This window comes from Orbicella franksi, chromosome 7 (assembly GCF_964199315.1).
Source record: "Orbicella franksi chromosome 7, jaOrbFran1.1, whole genome shotgun sequence".
NCBI lineage: Eukaryota > Metazoa > Cnidaria > Anthozoa > Scleractinia > Merulinidae > Orbicella > Orbicella franksi.
The window spans coordinates 30,570,725-30,590,323 of record NC_138151.1 but is presented as its reverse complement, the minus strand read 5'-3'; the positions used below and the strand labels follow the sequence as shown (position 1 = coordinate 30,590,323).

Below are 19,599 nucleotides of genomic sequence, written 5' to 3'. Positions count from 1 at the left end.
GCTTACAGGTGTATATTTTGCATAAATTCAACAAAAGAGAAAAGTCTGTTTGGCTAAAGTACAGTATCTTTATGAGATGTTTGACATATTTGTATCATCAGCTAAAAACAATATCAGCCTAAAATTGTTACTTTCAATTAGTTGTATAAGCTTTTCATTGAAAATGTGTCAGGTTACAGAGAATATTAATACCCACCCCAAGGGGGCTAAATTGCAATGGAAAAGAATGAACCAAACCTGGAATTTCCAGACGGATCCGAAGGGGGAGAGGGGTGGGTGGGGGGAGAGGAAGGTTCAATCTCATGGTGGGGGTATGGATATTTGCTGGAACTACACAAAAAGAAAAACATAGGACAAAGGATAACACACCATTGAAAGCTTTAAAATTGTTTTTTTGTTGTTGTTGTTTGTTTGTTTTATTTTCCAGCTTTTTATTTCATTTGCTGTTTTACAACATTCATTTAGCAATTCTTTCATTTTTCAGCCAAAAAAAAGATAATCTTTATATTATAGAAACCATGATGGAGTAAAAACCAGCTTCTGATCTGTACCACTGCATGACTTGTGGTCCAAAATATTATTTGATATTTTTCACAATTGACACAGGGTCATGCAAAAGGGCTATACCTCTGGTTAACTGATTCAGGCATTGTTAGAGGGTTATGCATGCCCTTTTCAAAATTTCACACCTTTTTATTTTGCAATTTAAAAGGTCCTCAAATCACCAACAGAATTTCAACACAACCTTGTCCTTCACTGCAATTTTAGCAGCCTCTTAACTGTGGTTGCTGTTTAATCACTGTCATGTGTTGGAACTTTTCCCCTTACTGGACTTCTTAGCTGTATCAAAGGGTTTCAAAAGGTCTAGAAAAATGACCATTTGCATTTTCACTACGATCAATTAAACACAGGAGACTTAATAACACAAGTCAATCAAAGTGAACTAAGAGGCAGACGATTAGGATGTAACTAGTTATCACACAGGAAGTCAAATAAATAGGTATTCTAAAAGAAATGGGAGGTATAGTGGCCTGGTGAATTGGCATTGCGAGTCAGACTTCAGAACAGGCAGTCTACATTTTAGATCTGTGGTACAGTCATGTTGGTAATTTTGCTGTGTCAGGTTTTACTCGGGTTTGCCACATAACATCCATTGACTGCATCCATCCAGGTGCATGCATACCAATAATTTACAAAAGTGAAGTATTTATATAAGATTCTATGAGTACTCTGTTTCCTGTATCCTGTGAAATGAAAAAAAAAAAAAAAAAAAAAAAAAAAAAAAATTAAAAAATAAGCTTCCAATCAGTAATTTTTATATTTAAATCTGCATCACAGAATAATATGTACTGCTTGATTCTGGGGGCATTCTAAATGTTGAGCATTCTGCTTATTGCAACCTCCCCAATACACTCATAATCAAATATGAATAAATCTTACTCTGTAGGCATTTGCATTGAGAAGTACTGAAGCATTAAGTATATTTACTATAGAACAATACAGGATAAAAGAAAAAAAAAATGATAGTAATAAAAATACAAATGGTGCTCACTTGCACTGTGGACAGCCATAGAACACTGTTTGCCCCTCATCAGCCGACCTTGTTTGTCGTGTGGTGTAGGTCATGCCCTCGTGACCACAGTTCAAACATTTTCTGTCAACCTACATTCAAAATAGAATGAAAATGGTACAGGGATTCATATGACCTCACTGGCATCTGTTGATTACAAGTTATGTTTACTAAGTCCTATACCATGGGTCCTATTGGTTCCTCAGAATCTTTTGGTGCTGTTGTCTTTTCTTTTGCAACATTAAAAACCCTTCTGGAGTGCACTTCTATTCCTTCGAAATCTGAAATTAGTGAAGCAAGCATAAGCGTATATAAGCAATGCATACACCGTTAAAAAGTTCAAGCTCGTTCCAAAATGGAGAATAATGGTGTGTTAATTAGGAGGAAGCGCGTTCATGCAGTCGCACATACAAGCAGCAACAATATTTGGAATATAACCTAGACTGTAAACACAGGGTCGCCTTGTATTTTACTAAATAAAGTCCTTACATTCTACAGACAACGGTAGCTACATGTACACAGTGTACTCGAGCGCTCGAGTCGAGGGCGGCTAAGCTTCTGTTTCCCTATTTAGTAACAGGACTTTTTGAACTCTTACCAGCCGTATCCTTTTGAAAGTTACAAAGACAGCAAGAAACGACATCTGTTAAGCCAGGTAGAGGGAGAATAGATCCGCAACGAGGACAAAAATCTGGATCGCAGCTAAAAGTTTCGACTTGCTTCACTTTATTCGCCATCTTGAATTGTATGGAAAGCCGCTGAATTAACTATGCTAACAGGCGGCTCAACAATTCGCTATCTCGTCTCCATTCCCTCCTGACTCGATCATGTGGCACGCTGCTAGGTTATTTTTGCTTTATTTGTTTGTTTATTCTTTTTTTTTCCTTGCTTGATAGTTGCCGCCATGTTTACGGTCACAGGGCCTAACTGTAAGGTGACAGATTGTGTAAGCCGATTATGTAAATAAAGTTTAAAAACAAAGTAAAGTAGACAGCTGATGCACCTTATCCACACAAACATTAGCATCAAAATTATGGACACCAATGAAACAAGGCAACAGGTTTCTACTACTTTCTGTTTTTGATTAGCATGCTTCCTAGGCCATTAGCTGATTAATTAATATTTACTCTGTGGCATTATAATATATCAAAGACACTCATATGTATGCAGTGGCTTTAAGGTTCCTACGATCCAAAAGGTGCTGATTTTCTTAATGGGTGTTGGACCCCTACTGAATACATCAATTTCAAAGAGAATATCCCCCTCCCCAACCTGTCTTATGGATGGTAGAGAAAGTTCTGCATACTTCCAGGGAATCCACGTTAGAATGCTTAGTAATGGTAGATGCCCGGCCAGTCTGTGAAGATTTATCGAAGCAGCTGGTGATGTCGATCTCTTACTGAGCCTTAGGAAATTCTTCATACTTCCAGTTGTTTTGTTCGGCTATGGGTACAACGTCTTTTCCAGTGTGGATCTAGGAGCCTCTAGAAAAACGACTAATCTTGTCGATGGGACGCTCCAGGAGTGCGGACTTGGTTTTCAGCCTGACTCTCCTCACAAGCCCGTCTCTCTTGTTTGGTTTTACTTCCAGGATGCGACCAAGGAGCCACAAGTTTTCTACCACGAGAACAATGTCTCCAGTTTCAAAGTAAATCCTTTATCTTTGCAGTGATTATCTTCTCACTTATAGCAATAAAACTCCCCAGATAGTGACTTTTAAAAACAAACTCCAACCGAATGGAATAAAACTAAGCATAAGCTCTCAAGTACGCATTGCGGACCTATTTGTTAATTTTTTTTTTTCCCCAAAAAACTCGTTGTTAGATATGATCGTGTTTTATTGTAATTTATTATATGGAGAAGAGTGTTTTACTGGGAACTAAACCACTCGTAGATTCCATACGCCACTTCATCCGGGACCCGAGTGGCGTATTATCCGTATGTCACCTTTGTGAGTGTCGTATCGTTCAATGACGGCACGATTCCCGCCTTTTGCTTTTGTTGAATTGGTTTCTCCACATAATAAAAAGAACATTACACGTTGGCTCGAAGATATGAATTTTATGTTCTCGTGGCAAGAACATAAAATTCATATCTTCGAGCCAACGTGTAATATCCTCTATATATGCATGTGTCAGTTCCTCAGAAGTGTCAGAAGGATCCTCTCTCTTGAGGAACTACACAACGTAATCTGTTTATCCGGTCTAGGCCTGCTGCACGAGTCTGGTTGGGCTTTAGGCAATGAATCTAATCAGCAGATCTTCACTACTACTTACTTACCACTACTACTTACTACAACTTACTACTACTTACTAATCAGCAGATCTTCACTACCATCCGTTGCGACGGTCAATGTGCAGTATTTGAATGAGTCGATAACCACTTGCTTGTGATTGAACACGACCAAAACTATACATCAGTTTTATTGTCTCAGTAGTCGTCCATAAAACAGGGGAAGAGGAGGGGGCGCTTATTCGAGGGGAGGCGCTTATTGTAAATTTTGGCCCATAGGTGGGGAGCTTATTCGAAGAGGGCGCTTGGTTGAGGGAAGGAGCTATAATTCGGGAATTTATGGTATATTAGGTAGTTCTGTTTTAATCTTTGCACGTACGCCAAAGTTTCCCTTTTTCCTCTGATTATAAACTGTATCCAGGTGAAGTAACAGTAATATGAAATATAAAAGTAAATGCACTCCTTGTTTACTTCTACATTTGCGCTGGCTTGGTTTGAGGGACAGGAAGTGCTTTGGTGTCTCTTTCTTACAAAATATTTAACACAAATTACGAAGAAAATGTTAAATTCAATACATAGTCACTGTTTTGTGGACCACAAGACTTGAATGAATGCATACACCGAATGCAAATATGGCGGACCGCTCTGTTGGCGCCCGGGACGAGTCGCATGCAAGCGAGGCTAGTCAGGCTTTGATGTTTTGTTTTGACATTGCTTCTCCAGAAAAGTCTTGCTTCGTCGTCGATATGGTCTGTTTTTGTTTCGCCCTCCCTATAAGTTGTTGTGTTCCTGAATGGCACCAGAAGGAATTGAAATCTTCCACAGCAGAGAAAGTTTTTTTTTTTCTTTTTCGTTTCCGCGGTCACCTCTCAGGGAAAACAGACGAAGGTAAGTAGCTCACGATCACCGAAGGAACTGTTAAAGTTTGTTCGTTCAGGCTGGAAGATCTTAGAAAATGTGTAAGCAACCGCCGCATTTAGCTCCAAGTCGTTCCGCTCGTTTGGCTCAAAGCATTCACTGGATACAACGATGGGGGCAGTTGAAGTTCATTCGCTTGATTATTACACCGTGGTATTTGTTTCGTGCGATTCCGTGCGAGTGGAAGCGAAGTCAACTTCTTTGAGACAAAAGATGTTTTTCAAGAGGAGCTTTTCTTTACTTTGGGGAAGGTACTGGCCATGTAAATCGTGTTGGAACACCACCAGACACCACATAAGCTCGTCATTTAAACGATTTTTCTAAGATCTTCTAAAGGTGAAATGTAGCGAACAAACTTTAGTTCCTGCGGCGATCATGAACTCCTTTCCTTCGTCTCAACGAATTGCATTGATCCACTATTTTCCCTTAGCTTAAGAGGCGAACGGTGGAAAATTTATATCCCTTCTCGTGGCGTTCGAAAACACAGCAGCTCGTAGCCACAGCTAAGTAAAACAGACCAGATCGACGACATCAAAGCCTGAATAGCCTCGCTCTCATGCGACTCGTCCCGACGCTGACAGAGTGGTCCGCCATATTTGCATTCGGTGTATTTTACACTCACAGGTACTGCTAATGACCTGTAAAACACTTTTTTGGTTCAAGAGTTCCCTCTACCCAAAAATAAATTGAACCTCAAACCTCTGAATCAGCAGATATGCATTTTACATTTGGACATGCACCCCTTGAAACCATGAGCCAAAATTAGCCTTCCAAATTCACAATGTCTTCTGCTTAAAAAATTATGTTATTGAAAACTACGTTATTGATTATTATTGAGGTAGGATAACATGAAAGAGCAAGCATGGGCAGGGAGGGGCAAAACGCTCACTAAAGTCCACTTTCGCTCGTAAGAAAAGAAACACATGACCACGGATGACAGTTCTACTAGCTTCGACAAAAAAAAAAAGATTTGACCAAAAAAAGATCTGCACTGTCCTTCACTTTTCAATCTTACCCGACCCTGGCTAAGTGTAAGTTTCTCCCGCATACTTTCTCTTGCCTGGCGAAGGAGTAAGGAGGCGCTTTCCATTGGACAAAAAAATTCCGCTTTGCGTGCATTATAATTACCGGCACATGGCGTAAAAACACAAGAAGCCAAGACCTTTGTAGATCAACCAGATTATACTTTAGGGTGCGTTCCTTTGGGATGATCTGGATCAGGATCAGTGATCCAGGATCACTCAGATCATGGTGCATCAAAGGGGCCTATAAGTCCGCTCTGGTCACGGATTCATCGGCTCCTTTGATGCACCATGATCCGAGTGATCTTGGATCACCGATCCTGATCCAGATCACCCCAAAGGAACTCACCCTAATTAGATTCTCCATAGAAAACCACTCTAAATTATGCTTCGTCTTTTACTCGCGAAAAAAGAATAAAATCTGCTGAAATAATCTTTTATAGTCTCAACTTTTTTTTAAAGATATTGTTGTGCTATAGCAGGTTTCAAGTCTTAAGCTAAAGCGCGATAACACAGTGAGAGGTAACATAAAAGCACCTGGTGTGTACGTTTACACAACACTAGTGTTCGCGTCTCAAAGATGTACTTTTTTCCCTTAAAAACGGATGTAACTTAATTAAAAAAGAGTTATGAGTATTTTTAAGCTGTTTACTTACCGTTGACTTTGACAACAGTGACTGTCCAGTTTCTCTTTACTTATGTCAACGAATAATTCGCTGAACGACTGGTCCCGTTATTAAAGATTGTCAGTAAAGAATCCGTCACCTTTATTGATGAGCGCACTTGGACGTTGACTTGGCAGAAAAACGAGAGACCTCACGGTAAGAACCCTTCGTAATTGGGTGGATAACATCTACTCAAGCATAAGAAACATTTTATTGCTATCGAGGGCAAGTGTCTGAATGGTAAAAAAAACCTCTTTTGGGGAAGATATGAATGTTAAGGGAACGATACAGGTGGTATGACCATCACATGTCGTCTAAGCAGTCTTAAAAATACCGTATTCTTCGCGGATAGTTGTTTTCCTTTTCTTTTAATCCACCCATACGGTTTACCCAAAGATAGCCCTTCTTGCGACAAGTTTTCTTCCTTTAGTTAGTCACTAGCCAGTTAGAAATCTAGTAGAAGGAAACGTGTTTGTGGCAGCGTTCGCCCAGAGGCAAGGATGTTTCAGCGATCATCCTTATTGGAAACGCAAAAAAATTTGAACGAAACGGTTTTCTTGAAATTTAGTTTCTATCTTGGAATTGCCATTATAGACTGAAATAAATAAGATGTATTTCAATGAAAATAGACGGCTAGCCTGTCACGGGTTTCCATTTTCTAACTCTTCATTATATTAAGTTGAATAAAACGTTTTGTCCTCAAATGCAAACAGAGGCTTCGGTGAGCTGAAACGAGCTGAAACCGTTCCGAGATGGAACTTAATGATAAGTGAACGATTTGTCTTAAAAAGCTGACAGATTAATAAAAAATCGAAAACATTGCGGTCGTGTGATAAAAGCAATTGTTCAGCGGTAAATAATGCTAACCTTCTTGTTATTTATAATCAAAACCAGGATGAAGTAACGGTACCTACTCTACCTACTCCTAATCTGCTCGCAGCAGAACCGAGCTTATCTCTCTTTTGCAAGTCATTGCTCCGGCGGGTGAAGATTTAAATACTGAGAAAAATTTAAATTAGCATATGTCAATTTTCACTCGATTATAAAATGTAATTAAGGAAAACCGATAGAAACTCTTAGTGGTTGCCATTTGATATGTTATCGTATCTCTGTCATGACATTAGTTTCCTTCTTTTTTCAGGTGCATAACAACTGTTTACAATGGTCATATTCTTGACGATCTACGTTATCGCACTGTCTTTCTCAGTGATAACAGGAGAAGACCGGTATCATCAGCCTGGTAACATCACAATTGGAGGTCTCTTCCTGTTGCACTACACCACGGAAGATGGTAAATGTGGAGAATTTTTCCCAATAGGCCTTGGGCACGTGGAAGCAATGATATTCGCCATCGAAAAAATAAACAGCGATCCTAATCTACTTCCAAATATTAGTCTGGGATACGACATCCGCGACTACTGCGAAAGCGCTGCAAAGGCGATGGAGCACACGTACGATTTTGTCAGAAGAAATGAGCTAATGGGGGAAGTCCAAAATGCTAGTTGCACGTGTGTGAATGGGAAAGATAGGAAGCAGAATGAGCCAACGCCCATAGCAGCTGTTATTGGCCCAACGGATTCTGGGAGTGCCGTGCTGGTGGCAAGCCTTTTGCAAGTGGCTGGTATTCCGGTCATCAGCCACTCGGCAACAAGCAATGAGTTAAGCTCTCCGCAATACCGCCATTTTTTTCGTACTGCACCTCCAGACGGACAGCAGGCGAGTGCCATGGCAGATATCATACAATATTTTAACTGGAGCTACGTAGCTGCTGTGGCGATGGACGATTCCTACGGTCGTAATGGAGTGTGGGAATTGGAATCCGAAGCTGAAAAGAGGAAAACGTTTTGCCTCTCGTTTGCCGAATATATACCACGACAAGAGTACAATGTGAAGCTGAAAAGAGCTGTTAGCAAGCTCAAGAGCTATCCGACCATTCGCGTCGTGGTTTTGTGGCTTTTCGGTGGATATGGACGTGGGTTCCTCAAAGAGGCAGTCAAACAAAATCTATTTGACCGCACGTGGGTTCTAAGTGATGCTTTGGCGACAGAAGATGATGTATTTGTAGGAATAAAAATTAGCGATCAAAGAATTCTCCATGGATCACTCGGCGTTCAACCTCGATATTTGGACAATCAGGAATTCGAGAATTTCTTGATCAAAGAAAGGTCTATGGTATCTGCAACGAACGTAGCTCCCTGGTGGAAAGAGTTTTGGCAAAGTGAGACTCAGCATAACTGCTCTGCAATAGCGACGAGAAAGGAACGGAATGCTTGTATGGAGAGGGTTTTTCGCATCATTTATGACACCTACATTCCATACGTGTTGGACGCAGTTTCTGCTGTCGCAAACGCCATTCACGACCTAGAAAATTGTTCTTCGCCAGAAAGGAAAAATTCTGCAGATGCGTGCTCAAAATATCATGTTACTATAGACTCAGAAGAACTCGAGACGTCCCTCCGCCGTGTTGACATCAAAGGATTGACTGGACGGATCAGTTTTGATCAATTTGGAGATCCTGTAACGTCTTCCTATGATATCGTGCATTTTCAAGACAGCGATGAATCATCAAATCAACGCTATCTTGTTAAACGTGCTATTGGCTCGTGGGAAAAGGATCGAAAGCAAAACCTCCAGTTAAATGATACCATGATCAGGTGGAATGCAAAGTCAGGGCAAACAGTTCCTCCAAGGTCATTCTGCCATGATGACTGTCCTCCTGGCACGTTTTTGTCGCTGACGACCCCGTGTTGCTGGGAATGCATTAAGTGCCCGGCTGGTACCGTAAGTAATCGCGTTAATGACGTGAACTGCACTGAGTGCCCTTTGGGACAGATGCCGGATCAAAGAAGGTCCAAATGCTTGGATCTCCCAGAAGTTGAGTTCTTGTGGTCCAGCATGACCTCCATCCTTGTGATCCTTTTTGCAACTATTGGACTTGTTCTCGTCGGCATTTGTAGCTTCGTCCTCTATAAGCATCGCGAAACACCTTTGGTGAAAGCAGCAAACCGTGAATTGAGTTCGATTCTTATGGTGACAATCGCGCTATCTTTTTCTGTGTCCATTTTATCTCTTGCCAAACCCACAGACATCACGTGTAGTTTGGTTCACTGCTGGCGGTCAACGGTGCTCGTTACATTCATCTCTATCTTGATTCTTAAGACAATGAAAATACTAAGTGCATTCCGAATAAACGTGATCGCAGAAAGATTTAAAAAGTTTATTCTTCCAGCGAAAAATCAAACATTTCTAGTTCTGGTACTTATCTTTATACCGGGTATGTTTCTGTCGTTCTGGATTGCGTTGGATGCTCCACGTCAAGAGCGAATCATACACCAAGTAGAAGGAACCGTTCTATTGTCGTGTTCTCTGCACCAATCATCTATTGGATTGTCATTGCAGATCGCCATTTCGGTATATACATCGTTCCTTGCAGTTGTTTGCACGTTCTATGCCTTCAAAGCAAGAACACTACCCGAGAATTTTAACGAGGCTAGATATATTGGATTCTCTATGTACATTTTGCTACTTTCGTCTGTAGCATACTATCCTCTTGATATCGGCCTCAAGGGCTCCTACGCAATAAACCTGACATGCGCAATGACTCTTCTGAACTCTTACGGGCTGCTGGCCTGCATGTTCGGTCCAAAGATTTACGTCATTATGCGGCAGCCTGAAAAGAATACCCATGAGGCTGTTAGTTCCCAAGTTTCAGATTACTCTTTTAACAGTTCCCCTAAAGGTAAAAACGGCATTTCTCCTGAGAAAGCAAGCAACCAAGAACAAATGCATCAGGAATTTGCTTCTGTTAGCAGTTTAACAAACTAGTTACGGCTTCGTATTTAGGTTTTTAGAGTCGGCAGAGGTCCGTATAGTTCGAGGCATTACTATTGTAATCCGAGTTCAAGATGGCGTACAAACAAAAGTTTTGAAATCACTTTTATTCCCATGCTTTCCTCCTGTGTTCCCAACGATTGCGCTTATTGTGCAAGTATAAAGAGTTTTTAGTTTCAGCCTGCGTTTTTTACCCAGGCTGCGGTTTGCATTTTGTACCCAATCTGCAGTATTGTACTGTCTGCATTTTGTACTGACCGGATGAAAGGTCACGTAGAATGATTTGAATGAAAAAGAATGGTTTCCTTTGCATTTGAATTTTGAATTTAGTGAATTTAGCTGGAAATACGGTCCAATACGACTCCTGCTCATTCGTCCGACTGTTTCATGCATGCACTGATTTTAAAACTGTCTAGTGAAATGGACGATTGAGTTTTAAGAGTCATTGTCTGAGAAAACCAGGTGGTCAGAGAAGGGGGTCGGCCAAATTATTCCATAATAACATCATAGACAGGTTATGTGGACTAATGGTTAAATACACTGAAGTTTGCTCTTCAAGTGTTTTGGTATAGGAGATTAAGTATCCACTCTCCATCACCCCCGCAAGTCCCAGCTTTTGTGGTAAGTTTGACTCAAATAACCAAGATATAAAGGAACAAGAGGAATATGGCAAGCCGTTGCTGGATTGAATGTAGCAGAGTTTTTCAAACATTTGTTTAGCTATCGAAACCCACGAAAAGTTTATTTTTGTCCGCGGGGATGTTTTGCAACAACTCGAGACATGTTAAAAAAAAGAAGAAGCATCCACTAGATTTTTTATGTCAAGGCCATATCATTATTTGTAGATGATTATCTTAATCCGGGGGAAGGGCATTACTTTGAGAGGCTTTGGACTACGATGCTTTCATTAATCTAAGACACATGTGCATGACTGCAAACGTCAGCAGCAGATCTAGAGACAATGGTTTGCTAACCAGTACTTAATAACAATGGCAATAACAATGGCAATGACGACGACGATGGCCGTAGCGGTGGCGATTGTGATGACGATGATAATGATAACGATTACGATTGCAACGATAAACGAATAAAAATAAAAGTGGCTGAATTTATACTTAAGACGAAGTATCAGACGCCAGACTTATATTAGGAGACGATATATCTATCCATCCGTCCCTAGTATGAATTCTGCCAACGAATAGAATAAGAAAATAGCTTTATTAAACTCTTCTAATGCTCGGTCGTATTTTGAGTATAATTGTTTGCTTTATTAATTTTTGCAAGTGCTTAGTAGGCCACCTTTGCTAACATATGTGTTACTAGACGATGACTGATTCTTGTTGAATGTATTTATTTCAATTTCAAGGGTTATACAAATAAAATCGAATTTTGTGCGGTACTTACACATACCTAACAACGTCCTAAACTCCTCCATTGGCACCTGATTCTAAGTGGACAATATAGGATGAGGTGCCACTCGCACAAAAGCACATTGATCTTTCATCCTAGGGAGACATACAAAAAGCGGAGACTTACGCTGGTCCATAACTTGCCTTAAACACGGATGACCTAGGAAACCCGATTATAATACGCAGCTTAGTAGCGAGACTTAACTTTAAGGTTAATTCCACCATCAATTAGAAGGGTGATGTTCACTTTTACACGGGGCGGGATCACTGTATCCGCTGCCAACTCAAGGCTGTATTTCTTGAGTATTCTTGCTAACATAAGCTTCATTTCCATTTGTGCAAACCTCAATCCGATGCAATTGCGAGGACCGTTTCCGAATGGAAGATAGTTGTAAGGGTCACGTGACCGCTTCATCTCAGGGGTAAACCTCTCTGGGTCGTATTTCTCTAGGTTTGGCCAGATGTTTGGATCTCGGTGAATACTGTAAGTGGGAATAACGACCATTCCTCCTTTTGGAATAACCAGATCCTTAACTTTGCATTCCTTTGTACACTCGCGCATCAGAAAAGGAACTAAGAGGCAAAATAATCGTTTCAGAGCAACAACTTTAAAGGTTTATGACATCATGAATGAGAATGAGCAAGGCAAGGGCTTTTAATTGAAAACAAGCAGGGCATTTCCATTCCTCCGTTCCCTTGCAATTGTACCGCGTCCGAGTTACGAGTTTCCATTTGGGCTTGCGTCTCAAGGCCTAAAAATTAACTCGGCCCACATGCAGCGCGCATTGGTCTTTAAGGACCATCTCCATCCGCTTCTCTCCTATGATTAACTGTGTTGCTGGTTCCATTTAGAGCCTGCCTTGATTTCTAATTTCTCTTTCCAACGTTCGTCGCAACTGTTCTTCGACCACCCACTCTTCCCCTTCCCTTCTGGTTCCACCTTAAGGCAATGAAAAAATCTTACTAGAGAGTCAACAACGTTCCTTACCAACTGGGTGAAGTCGGAGAGTCTCTGCTATGACCATGTCAAGATAAGGCAGTTCGCGGACTGTGTCATAGGACGGTATCTCCTCGTCGTCGGTACACACGCTATCGATTTCTTGATGCAGCTTCTCCTGTACCTCGGGGTTCGCAGCTATAAAGAAACACGCCAGACTTAAAGTAACGCTAGTTGTATCGGAGCCGGCTTGTAAGAAACCGATAGACTGGGCAGCAATTTCATCGTCACTGAGTCCTTTGCCTCGTGTGTCGGCGTTCAACATGAGCTCCAGCAAATTCTACAAGAAAGATATTACAAAATTAGAAAAGTGTCAAGAAAAATAGTACAAGCCAATGCCAGTGCTACCAAAATGTTTGAGATGCATTTACCGTGGAGTGAGTAATTGAGGACTGGAATAATTGAGCCCCGAAGACTAGGATAGGTGGTGAAGTGTTGACACGGGGTTACATGTATGCCAAATAGATTATACAACCTAAAATCAAGTTTGACCAACAATGACCTTACAACTTGTTGCGCCTGACCTTTAAAGTAGTACCAACGCCTTTCCTTGTCACAAAGGTCGGAACGATGGCTCTGAGGTAAAAAACATCCTTTAGAGACTAGTTTCGCCTTAGTTCTTCCATTTAGCTAGACTAACCTTTTCCATGCCCTCTGCTGTTCTCTTTGATGTTTTTATTACTTGGTCCGCGACGATCTTGATGCCCTGAAAATTTTTAAACAACCACGGAGACAACAGTCTCAACAGTTTGGCTCCATAGGGAAGAAGTAAACCTAAACCAATTATTGTCAGGGCTACCGGGCTGAACCGAAGAGCATCGCGAGCTTGGATCATGGTGGGATCATCTGGATCAGTTTGACATTCTGATTGGACACCAAAGGCGGTCGATAAGATAATGTCAAAGGTCAACGTTCGTATATACCTTGGAATAAAACAAGAAGGAAATCGTAGGTTATCTTGGTATTTGTTCAAGTACCTGACTTTAAGGAAATGTTATCTCTATGTATACGTCGTGGTAAGTGCGTTTTTAAGAGCTTTCCAGTCCTTTTCTTGGTCAAATTGTAGCTATTACCTTATTTGGCTACATGATTCTCTCGATTACAACGCCCTTTAATTTTAAGTTGGAGATACTGCGTTCTAGAAAAATCTACCGTTAGCCTGTGTGACTTTTCAAGTGGACTAAACCAGTCCCAAATCTGAAAAAGCCCGTTTCTGCATCGTGACTTTGAAAAGACAATTGTACCAATTTAAATCATCCAAACTTTATAATATTTTGCCAAACGTTAAAGCAATCCTTTGTTAAACCTCCTCCTCCTCCTCCTTCGAAACCAAGCCTGTGAGGGTCAAAATGACACTCTGGGCAGATCGGTGTCAGCTAATATCGAGCTCCTCTGAGAAACCGCTGTAATGTTGGTTAAATCTGTTACATGGTCTTTTCAATTCAAAATTAATTTGTAACCTGTTGAGCGATCAAATTACAAGAAATTACTTGCCGTAGGTAAAGGTAAAGTCTGCGTACGAGCCAAGTGGCTCATCAGACTGGAGCTTATCCCGGTTTCATGTAGCACGAAGCGACTAGGAGTATTTCTATTCCCCCCTGGATGGGATGCTAGTCCATCGCAGGGTTACCAGCATTAAATTCGCCGGTACCCATTAATCCAACCGGGTAGAGAGAGGCATCGTGAGAGTTAAGTGTTTTCCCAAGAACACAACACAATATCCCCGGCCAGGGCTCGAACCCGGACCGCTCACTCCGGAGTCGAGCGCACTAACCATGAGGCCACCGCGTTTCCCACAATTGTTTGCTATAAGAGTCCCATATTCAAACTTGTTGTGCAGCTACGGTTTCTCAGGATATAAGGCCGACTGTGGCTGAGACATCTAAACAAAGGAACTATTAACTTTAGAACCGAAAAAAAGTATGTATAATCCAACTCGATGTCTAGTCAGAAGAAGCGCACATTTGACCAAAAATTTTTTGTTACAAAAGTTCCCTTACTTGGTTACGAAAGAGCCCGATTTGTTACGATAATGCCTTACTCGTACAAACGTTCCCTATATATCCACGTTAGAGAAGTTCCCTAGAGGGGTTACAAAAATTCCCTACGTTACAAAAGTTCCCTTTCTTTTGGCTCTCCTTCTCCCCCTCCCTCCGTCTGTCTGTCCGTTCGTCCGTTTGTCCTTCAGTCATTCAAGCCATTCAAACTGAGTCCTTCTTTCTGCCCTTCGGCCCATCTCGGTCGGTCTATCTATTCATCCATCCGTCTATATGTCTGTCTGTCTGTCTGTCTGTCTCTGTGTCTGCCTATCAGTCTGTCGAAGAATAATTCATGCACTCATTCATGTTAGTATTCGTTTAGACACTTACTCATGAATATCGACGCTTTCCTCGTGATGGGCCACTTTTTCCAGTTTAGTCATGAAAGTATCAAAGGCCTGGTTCATTAGAGGCACCATCCGCCTCATTTTCAAAGCACTGAAAGAAGGCGACAGTGTACTGCGGATGTGTCGCCATTTTTCTCCCCTAACGACACTCACTAAACTGTTAAGCGGCGGAGGAAACTCAACCAAAATCTGAAAAGAAAAACAAGGTAGTAATAAAAGTTATGAAACAAAATTCGCTAGTTCTTGGGGCGCTTTCCAGTTGAACAAAAATAACGGTTTGGATTCGTAAACAGTTCCAGAGGCGAATAGAAAAAGAAGTATTTTCATTTTTGACAGCTGTTAAGACGCTATTTCAATAATACATGTGACGAATGACACAGTCTTCAGGAAAATTTACCTTATTAATTAACTGGACTACAAAAACGATGACAAAAATATTTTAACAGGGCTCAAAGGACAATCTTTTTTTTAATATCGACCGCTTAGGTATTTTAACTGTTGAAGCGATAGAGTATTATTGGCGTGCAAAATACCACTACATTTCCTTAAACAACTGAAAACCTTCACTGTCGGCACATTATAGAGTGTTGCACAACATAAACTGGTATACAGCTGTCAGAGAACGCAGTGTTGGCAAACCAAATTCTATAGTAGCCGTGCCATTTTGTCGCCTGCATACATTTTCTTCGTCGGTTCCGGGCTTAGGTGAAGAATTCCACAATTCCACAATTCCACAATTCCACAATTCCACAATTCCACAATTCCACAATTCCACAATTCCACAATTCCACAATTCCACAATTCCACAATTCCACAATTCCACAATTCCACAATTCCACAATTCCACAATTCCACAATTCCACAATTCCACAATTCCACAATTCCACAATTCCACAATTCCACAATTCCACAATTCCACAATTCCACAATTCCACAATTCCACAATTCCACAATTCTACAATTCTACAATTTCTGATTTTCCACGCTTAAAGTCACGCTTCGGTCAGCAAAGACGGGTAAATAAGATTTGAATTTTCCATGATTTGAATTCATTGCAAAAATCGTGAAGAGCAAACCATCCGGTCTCCTTGATAGAGTATATTAAAATTTGGGGCATTCCTCAATTTCACTCGAGAAAAAAAGTTTGCTAATCACAGCAGGATTCTTCAAGGAGTTCTTTGACTAAAGTGAACTAACTAGTATGTGGAATTGGACGCATCCAAAGTGTGACAGTAGTTGCGTCCGCGTGTTATTTCAATTAATATTTCTACCTAACTACTGTTTTGCACAGACACTACGTAAAACAGAAATCGAATTCACCTACCGGTCTGTCAGTAAATGAGTCGAAATCTTTCACCAGGATCTGTTTAATCATTTCGGGGTCCGCCACACCGATGAAGACCGTCACGCCACTCGTGACAAATAATTTTCCATACTTCTTGTAATACCGGTCGAACAATTCGTGCACTTGTCCTTTGGACTTGATCGAATCAGGCAAATTGTTGATGAACGGCCAAGGCTTTGGTCCAGGTATATGACTGTAAGGTTTGAGTTGACGCGAGTGTTTTGTACCAAAGTGAAGCAAACCAGCTCCAACGACGAAAGTTATGACAAAAGTGAACCAGTACTCGTTGAAAATTCCGACTAATTCCACCATCAAATCCATGTTAGCCGTTCAATGTTATGTGGTGACAACTGAGTTCTCTGCTACTATATAGAATTTAGCCAACAATATTAAGTGTGATGTCAACAACAATGCAATGCAGTCGTCATGAAATCATGAGGTCTGAGACATCTGACGTCACGCGATATCATTAAACGACTTTTTTCGCCTAACCGGCATGTTTATACTTAACAGAAGAAAATATGTCTTTATAAGCATTTAGGTTACGACAGCATTCTATAAATTCATAGGACATTAGAGAATACAAAATCCTTAGCTGATATTGTAGCTTATTTCTAAAACCGATTTGCATATTACTGGATAGACTATATGATTACGTTTTTAGTAACCGCCAACTAAAAATATTTTAGATGCGCCATGTTGAATTCGGGACACTGAAGAACACTGGAGAGTTTGTAAGCTTCGGGAATTCTTGTATTCGTAAAAAAACACTGTTTTCTAAATGATGCAATAAATAATGAAGTCAGTTTCACAGTCATAACTAACAGGTCACGCAAGAAAATCAATCAAAGAAGAAATAATAAAGCTCATTAAAAGCGTAATAAAAAACCCATTCTTATTTTTCCTTTTATTATGAGACTGAGAAAATAGCTTTATTCTGATTGGCTGAGAGGAGGCAAATTTATCTCTAATTAGTTTTCAGTGCAGTGCACATTAATTCTGGCACTTTATACTTTCCTCATTCATGTAATAAACGAGCAACTATGAAAGTTTGAGCAATAAAGGGTCAACACTGCTCGTGGAATTTGAAAATTCTCTCACACTGCACTGACGTTAAGTTCGTACAATTTTGTTAGAATATGTCACTCGTAGTGTAAATCCTCTACCTCATACTAATTGACATATGGCTCTCCTGAAGGTAGGAAATCGGTATTTTTATCACCTCGATTCAGTTGGCGTTATCAATAATTATGTGACTTTCCATAAATGACTTGAATATTCTTGGTTTTGTTCTTGTTGTAAACAGAGAGCGAAAGACGTATAGTATAATTGTACCCCGGGCAATCTTCCGGCTTAAGTGTTTGATAGCAATTAAAAACTCACGCTTGCATCACTGATGACGTGGTTTACTGTCACCATGACCATAAAAATCCTACGCTTGAGTTTGGAAAATAGTAAGAAAAGTTTGTAACTCTCAAGAACATACTAAAGCAAATTACAGTTTATCTGGTGATTAAAACACATTGGCCTAAACCATTTGTGTGAAACAACGTGATAACTGCAGTAAGTAGTCTTACTTCACTGTCAAGTCAAAACCAGCGTAATTTTATTTTTTCAGGATAGACATTTTTTAAAGTACGCATTAATTATTATTTACGTAACTGCATATGAGAAATTCTCGTTTAAGTGATAATCACAGACAGAAAAAAAAAGCCCTATCAGCATACGAGAGGAACTATATACGGGGATCTTTAAATCTAGGCTGACATCATTGTCTAAGTTTTGCCTCATTGGTAAAAGACGATTTAGCGCAGAGAATGCTTCGTATATGATATTTATGGCTTAAATACAAACATCTACTGATAGAGAGCTGTGAAACTGTTGTAGTAACCTTTGAGGAGTTTTATCTCTTTGGGCTTAATACTGGGTGGAGATATTTGCCCTCAATCAAAAAATACAAAATTTCTGAGTGACACTGAAAGTGCATGCTGATAAAGCAAATGCTGCACGGAAACAAATATTTCTTTGAAAATGTTCCACTAATTTTTTGCCCTGGAGGCAAAATTTTCATTACTAAAAAAACACAAGCTAATTCTTCAAAAAAATGACATTTATTTTTATATTTATTTTCACAGCTTAATACAGGTGCTTTATCTTGCCCTCCAATCGAACAATAGGCGGGGTATACATTCATATCATAGAAGCACTTCATTAACAAGAGTTAAGAAATTGGAAAGGAAATTGAAAGTACTGGACAAGATCCGCCTTAGGGGATCGCAGAACAATTCTTAAATAATTCATTAAAACTAGTCCATCCGTCCTCTCATTGTTTAGATAGGAACTACATCAACTCCATTTTTATCTATTATTTTCAATTTTCTGTTTGTACAACAAGACAATGGAGTCTTCTCAGGTTTTCCATACCTGACTATAAATTTAACCAAATTTGCATACATATAGGAAAAAGGGTCTTTGGTGTTAAGGTTGATAGATCAAAACACCAAGATACAGCAAGAGTCGCAGAAAATGCCTTGCTACCTTTTCTTCCTTCCATGGATACTTGTAAACTGGGTTTCTTCAGGCTCAACAGGTAAAAATTCGTGACCTTTCAAATAAGTAGTAGTTTCTAAATACTTTCCAATGGACTGAGGTCTTTCGGCACGTTTAAAGATATTTTTTTCCATTTTAAACTAACAACAGCTGCATTGTTGCTAGATTTGTCTTGTTCTGGGTACCAAAAACGATAAAAGTAAACAAAAATTAGAAGACATTATTCTCAGTACTAAAGGGAGCTTAAAACCTTCGAGGCAGCCTTTTGCCGCTGCATCTAAAAATAAGGACTTTAACGAGTTTTGCATCCAACATCGTTATAAAAAGCACACATCTCTAGAAACATGGCCGAAAACGTTGAAAGATTATTGCAATTCCAATTCAAGTACTTATTGCAAAAAGACGAAAAAACAGCAACATATCTTACGCGAATATGTATGTTGTTATTTAATTATGACTTGTTGGTCTTAGTTTGTTTTTCTTTCCTCTTATATAATTTTTCTGTTTTTTTCTTTTCTTTTTTTTTTCATAACGGATTGCTTTCATTGTACCCTCTACTTGTCGGGGAAAAAGTAATAGCCTCTTCTTTCTTTTCCTAACCCAGCTTGGCAAAAGGCTGTATTTTTCATATCCCAAACCCTTTATACGCAAGCAAACGTAGCTTTCTAAATTTC

The 19,599-nt window shown here is 40.0% G+C and overlaps 3 protein-coding genes across 3 annotated transcripts; 1 reads left to right on the top strand and 2 right to left on the bottom strand.

Annotated features, from left to right (window-relative positions):
• Window positions 1–406: 406 nt before the first annotated feature.
• LOC145492880 (DNA-directed RNA polymerase I subunit RPA12-like) lies at window positions 407–2,405 on the bottom strand. The gene is made up of 4 exons (XM_081472257.1): window positions 2,169–2,405; window positions 1,754–1,851; window positions 1,553–1,662; window positions 407–1,244 (listed from the first exon to the last, which is right to left on the bottom strand). Exons 1-4 carry the CDS (start codon window positions 2,305–2,307, stop codon window positions 1,220–1,222), a joined length of 372 nt encoding a protein of 123 aa, XP_081328383.1. The 5' UTR covers window positions 2,308–2,405; the 3' UTR covers window positions 407–1,219.
• A 4,137-nt stretch (window positions 2,406–6,542) lies between these two features.
• LOC145492642 (metabotropic glutamate receptor 3-like) lies at window positions 6,543–10,599 on the top strand. The gene is made up of 2 exons (XM_081472062.1): window positions 6,543–6,563; window positions 7,549–10,599. The coding sequence occupies exon 2, from the start codon at window positions 7,569–7,571 to the stop codon at window positions 10,230–10,232; it is 2,664 nt and encodes an 887-aa protein (XP_081328188.1). The 5' UTR covers window positions 6,543–6,563; window positions 7,549–7,568; the 3' UTR covers window positions 10,233–10,599.
• Window positions 10,600–11,507: 908 nt separating this feature from the next.
• LOC145492731 (cytochrome P450 3A2-like) lies at window positions 11,508–16,728 on the bottom strand. The gene is made up of 5 exons (XM_081472127.1): window positions 16,355–16,728; window positions 15,014–15,219; window positions 13,285–13,567; window positions 12,636–12,924; window positions 11,508–12,220 (listed from the first exon to the last, which is right to left on the bottom strand). The coding sequence occupies exons 1-5, from the start codon at window positions 16,694–16,696 to the stop codon at window positions 11,835–11,837; spliced, it is 1,506 nt and encodes a 501-aa protein (XP_081328253.1). The 5' UTR covers window positions 16,697–16,728; the 3' UTR covers window positions 11,508–11,834.
• Window positions 16,729–19,599: the final 2,871 nt, after the last annotated feature.